The sequence below is a fragment of the Sphaeroforma arctica genome (assembly GCF_001186125.1).
Source record: "Sphaeroforma arctica JP610 unplaced genomic scaffold supercont1.1789, whole genome shotgun sequence".
NCBI classification, from domain to species: Eukaryota; class Ichthyosporea; order Ichthyophonida; genus Sphaeroforma; species Sphaeroforma arctica.
The window spans coordinates 5,542-11,279 of NW_014038769.1; the positions used below are offsets into that span (position 1 = coordinate 5,542).

The following is a 5,738-nucleotide window of genomic DNA, read 5'->3' on the forward strand; positions in this document are numbered from 1 at the left end:
ACACGAATATAAATTTAGAGCATGTTTTAAACATATTTCCGATTAGCGTCCTGCTTACTTTTGTTTCTAAAAACAATTCTCGGTCTATCATTTAGCCAATAGAACCTTTTGATTTTACTGAGGTAGCCAATGAAAAATAGTGATTCACTACAAAACTTCCTCGATATATGCCTTTGCTTTAATTTTATAGGCTAGTCGCTTTGTTGAAACAATTTTTTTGGACAGCGTTTTCTATTTTTTTTATGGTCTTTCACATAAGACTACAGCCCACCTATATCCTGACGTTAGTTAAACACCCAGTTCAAGGCAAACAAGCGGAACGCGACGAGATTATATCTCAAGAATCAAGTATCAACAATATAAACACGAATGCACCACAGAATATAACGGATAATCCACGAATACAATTCCGATACTAGGTATGAGATGTATGATTGGTATGCGTCAGCTAGTATCAGGATGTTTTATGATTGATCATTAGAGTTTAGTGTGTTAAGAAGAAGGCTTTTTATATGACGTTTGTTGCATCGTTCATGGATTCGGACTGTGTTTACCAACTACGGTGCCTTATTTGTATCTTATCGGATATTTTTGTTCATCTACAAGCTTTACTTGATGTATTCAATTTCTTCCTCTTATTTCCCACAGTGTTTGAGTCAGTTGCGTGTCTTAGTTTAGTCAACAGTTCCGGAGACGTTGATGTAATTGTTATACTTCATATCAGATTACTTATGCATACCATTGCCTTTCCACTTTCGAAGCACACCTTTAAAAGGGTTTAAGATGAGCACGCAATCAGGAGGAATAAACAACTAAGAAGTTCAATAACTATATGGCAGAACAGTTTAAGGATCAATTCGGGCAGCCGGATGATGCCGATAAATCCAGCGGCCGAGGTTAGTTTTCTTTTCGTGGAAGTGCTTTGCTGCAGTACCTTTTTTACTTCCTATTGTTCATTGGAAGAGAAATTAAACGATTCATTTCATCTTCTCGTGATGGCAGCAGTGTCCCGCCGCACAAGGATGTTACTGATTTGCATATTTTCTCAATCCCGAATCCAGAGGTTGTTTGGATAGGTAAGAAATCAGATCAATATAATATCAAGGATACCACGTATAAGGTTTCCAATCATGAAGATGCAACGCAGCGAGGTTCTGCGACGAAGATGAATGGCAACGATGAGGTATCAACTATCAATGCTGGCAAAATACTCTCTGATAAGTTAAGGGACATTCTGGCCGAAAGTTCTACACCGCCAGATGGCGGCGGTGCTTGTTTTCAGAATGAGGAGACCTTCACTGGCGAGAGCACGGAAGCTGGATCAACATCAAGCGGTAGCGGAAGTCGACAGATTGATAAAAATGACTCACAGGTTGTAAATGACCGGAAGGCTCGCGCTACCACCGCCGAGAATTGTATAGTGGGCTCTGGAAATGATACGAAGAGTGAAACGGCCAGCGATGAAGGTAGCAATGGGGATTCATTTGTGAATAGCGAAAGGGTTGCCAGAGAAATCAGTACAGAGGAAGGATCTACATCAAGTGGGAGCAAAAACGAATCACGTACGGCTGAACGTGGTGACCGCTCGGCTAGCGCTGAAGATGGCACAGTCGGCAGTTCAGGAGACAACGACAACAAAAGCGAGTCAGCGTCAGATGGAGGATCAGGATCGTACGGAAATGTTCAAAGAGTTGTGCGCGATTCTAGTACCGAAGAAGGGTCTACTTCCAGTGGCAGTAAACATGTAGAGCGCAGTGATCTTGCTGAGCGATCAAGCATTGAGAAAATTGGTCATAACGAGAAAGAAACCAGGGCACAAAGACAAACAGACGAGGCGACTGCATTGGGCAGTGAATCTACTGTGGCCGATGCAGCGACTCGAGCGAGGCAGAGCGTTGAAATAATTATTGGCGAGGATGGTATCAGTGCCACGGATTCCAAGACCGCGAAGGTCGGACGCGTTCGACGGAAGAACTCTGAGCTAAAAAAGGAGTTTGTATGCCAGTATTACCGGTGTGGACGATCGTACGCTTCAAACCATGCGCGATTGCTACACTATACACTCAAACACAGGCGCGGTAGCGTTTTCGGTAGTTTACAGACTATGCCGGTGCGACCACTACTGCCCGTAATCCGACCTGGTCAGGTGAATTACTTGCCACTGCAAATGGTCCCCCCAGGCTTTCTGCAGGTGCACAGAGACATGTCATCGATGGTCGCGCCTGGGCAAGTAGTCCAGATGGTAAGGCCCATGGTGAGAGGTATGGGACAACCAATAATCATGCCCCAGCCCAACCTACTCATACCGTCACGTCCATTGACGCACGCCCAGCAACCGCGAGCCCCAGTGCCAGCAACGGCACAAGTGAAAGGTACTGTCACTCCCAAGAGCAAACCTCAGACAAGGGCCGGCTCAGGTGCAGGGGCAAGCAAAGCTAAGCCTTCCGCAGCAATCCCAGGTAAAAGTAAGAGGGAGAAGGCAGAGAAGCTCCAGTTGGAGGCCAAGTTGCAAGCCGAGCATCAGGCTCAAGTACAGGCACAGGCAAAAGCTCAGGTGTATGCCCAGGCACAAGCACAGGTTCAGGCGCAAGCACAGGCCGAGACCGCACGTAGTAAGGCGCAGAGTAGAATACAAAGCCATGTGCAGAACCAAGCTTGGGAACAGACTCATGCCCGGAATGTAGATTCTGATCAGTCATCGTCGGATGATGGTAAAAGTTCTAGTAATAGTGACAAGGCCCAGCTGGGTGTACCCGGAGGAAGCAATCCATTCTCGAGCAGCTCAGGTGCCTCGTTGGAGAGCAATGAAGGTGGAGGTGCAAGAACTAACGACCAGGGAGAGTCTAGTGAGAATGCCCAGCCATTCAGGAAAAATGTTTCTTATAATCAGAAGTTGAAACCCGCCTCAATGTTTCCAGGTCAGCAAATGAAACCGCATGGCACAGCACATGGTCTTAATCAACAAGAGATGCCGCAGATTCAGTTGCAGACACAATACGGGAATGGCTTCGTCAGCAACGTGGACAATGGTGCGCAACATCTTAAGGGCGGGCTTCTGAAAGGTCATACTGGCCAGTCACCTGGGGAGCGCAAAGAGTTCTACTCGGGTCGAGCCTACCCTATATCGAGCCCTAAGCACCACCATGCACACCCCACCGATGTATTTGATGACCGAAGCTGTCAGTGTGCACGCATCGCGCGTAACGGGCACGGACAATGCCAGGGTCATGTGCACCATCCGATGCGTGGAAGTCATGTACACTATCGTGCCAAGCATAGTCATTTAGATGCTGGTTCACCCCCTATGCAGACTGATTGTGCGAGCGATAAGTCGTTTCTTCCCCCCTCTGTATTTATGGCGCCGACCGGTGGCAACGGCAAAATACCCATGCAATATGTATCCAACAATACACCACAACCGATGGGGTCGTCCTTTTATCACAATCATGGCTCATTATCTGGGCAGGTTCTGAATATGAATGATGCGAATACGGGTACTACAACCAGTAATTCGGGTGGTATGGCACCGGTGCATTTCAATACAACTGGTTCGTCAGAAGAAGACAGGTCGACTCCACCTTCGGGAGGGACCCGCGAGGACTTTAGTTTCCACGCGGATTCGCATAACCCATCCTGCAGCTGTTCCGCTCACGCAATGCAGAGCGAGCAGGGCAGGGATAAACGCAACGATGTGATGTCTGTAGCTACTTCGGCATACACACGGGATAGCCAAAACGTGACGCACCACAAAAAAAACCTGTCAGGCGTATCACCTCCGTGGGATGCACAGTCCCAAATGTATGGAAGAAATGCATCCAACCAGACTGCAATGTTTTCATCACTTCAGCAGAATCATGGCCACAAACCGCCTCACAACAATTTTATTGGCTCTGGCCAGCAAGGGCAGCAAGGTATGCATGACAAGAGTGCGCAGCACATACACCGTAACCGGCATCAGCAATTGCAGGCATTGCTACAGCAACAACAACAACAACATCAACATCATCATCAACACCAACAGGCGCATGAGCACCAACGTCAACAGCTGCAACAACATCAGCAGCAGCTCGTACAACAGGCCCAAATGCAGGATGTTGTTGGACAATTGGATGGCACTACCGCTACTATTGGTTTTAATGGAAAGGATATGGTTTCTGATACTAAGACGCACAGGCAGTCTTCACGCACTCAACAACGACCGGAGGCAAATTCGGAGGATCGTGCGCGATCCCGTTCATTTCCAAGAACAGAAGTGCTACCGAAGGCCGACCGAAAGAGATCGGGGAGCGATCTGCGTGGTCACAACAACAATAGCAAGGGTGCGAAGTCACCAAGTAGAAAACGATCTCGGTCACATCCACGTACGAAGAATAGTCCGAGTGTCCAATTGAACCGTGTCCCGCAAGATAACAACAACGTTGTTGATACAAACGTTGCAAGTGCTTGGAGTGAGACATTGCTGAGTACGAATACGAACAATAGGCCGAAGGTATTTATGAACAATAGTGCTAGAATGTTTGCAAACAAGGGTCTTGCGTCGGATGGCAGCGCTAGTGGTGCTACGCTCGGAACGAATACATCTCATAGTGGCCCTGGTACATCTATGACGGGGGTGGTACAGAATCAGATGCCTCAGCATAGCTCTACTGCGAGAGATGGCTCTTGGGCTAGAGCGAACAATGACATAGGACCGTTTGCTGCAATGTTGATGCCTTCGAATGGACAGCTCTCGACCAATAAGAGCGGGAATGTTCATCAGAAAATTGATGATGAGTGTTGTACGATACACGCTCACAATGCTATAAACCATGCGAGTGCACAAAGTAGCAGCGATGGGAACAATGGCATTCAAACTCGTGCTGGTGGCGGAGTGTATCGTGGGAATAATTTGAACTCCTTCCACGGTCAGCACACATGGCCTGCGCAGAATACGTTACCACAGCGTAGTCAGTTTGCTGCGCATACTGGAAATTACAATGGTAATGGCAATGAAAATTTCCAACTCGGTCACCAGATGATGCAGCAGCAAGGTGGTGTGTACAAGCAAAATGCACAAAATAATCACAATATTCAGAGTATGCAGGGCCAAGGACAAATTCAGGGACCGTTTGTACAACACAATGGCATGGGTGCTCCACCAGTGCCAAAGCAACAACATACTCAGGTAGTTCGTAATTATAATATGATGATGCACAACGATTTCGGGGCGGCCATGAAGTCTACCGCCGCCGATAGATGCAATGTCAATAATTTGCACAGCGGGTTCCGAAGTAGTATGGCTCAAGATCAAGTCTTCCAACCACAGTATCATCCTTATACTAGGCACGGGGCGTCCGATTTGATTGATAGTTTAGAAAATTCGTCGACGGATGACAAAGTTAGTAGTAATCAATATAGTAACGACAGCCCGGAAGTGGCCCCGGCATTTTACAATGCACGCTACGACAGTTAATAATTTTTACGTCTTGGCATTTATTAAACAAGATAGGAATAGTTTTTAACAAATCACGGTTGGGACGCCGTGGGAAATGAAAGCAACTTATTCCATAAAATTATTTTTAATGTTGAGTAGGTGGAGATTTTCTTTCAAGGATATATGAACGTAAAACCTTTTACTTTTAAGTTCAACTAATAGACCGATTTATCGATATATAGATATAGTTACAGATATATGCTCATATATATATATATATATATACATATATACATATTACATATATATTCATACATACATATAT

General features: G+C 46.2%; 1 protein-coding gene across 1 annotated transcript; it reads left to right on the plus strand.

The window, feature by feature from the left end:
* The first annotated feature begins 277 nt into the window (after positions 1–277).
* SARC_11621 (hypothetical protein) lies at positions 278–5,560 on the plus strand. Its single transcript, XM_014294289.1, has 3 exons — positions 278–419; positions 762–896; positions 1,062–5,560. The coding sequence occupies exons 2-3, from the start codon at positions 833–835 to the stop codon at positions 5,450–5,452; spliced, it is 4,455 nt and encodes a 1,484-aa protein (XP_014149764.1). The 5' UTR covers positions 278–419; positions 762–832; the 3' UTR covers positions 5,453–5,560.
* Positions 5,561–5,738: the final 178 nt, after the last annotated feature.

What these genes read in the sequence shown, in the direction of transcription:
- SARC_11621 (XM_014294289.1), top strand. Translation starts at nt 833, where the DNA reads ATGGCAGAACAGTTTAAGGATCAATTCGGGCAGCCGGATGATGCCGAT. An exon ending in CGATAAATCCAGCGGCCGAG is followed by an intron (nt 897 to 1,061) that starts GTTAGTTTTCTT and finishes TCCCGAATCCAG; the next exon opens with AGGTTGTTTGGATAGGTAAG.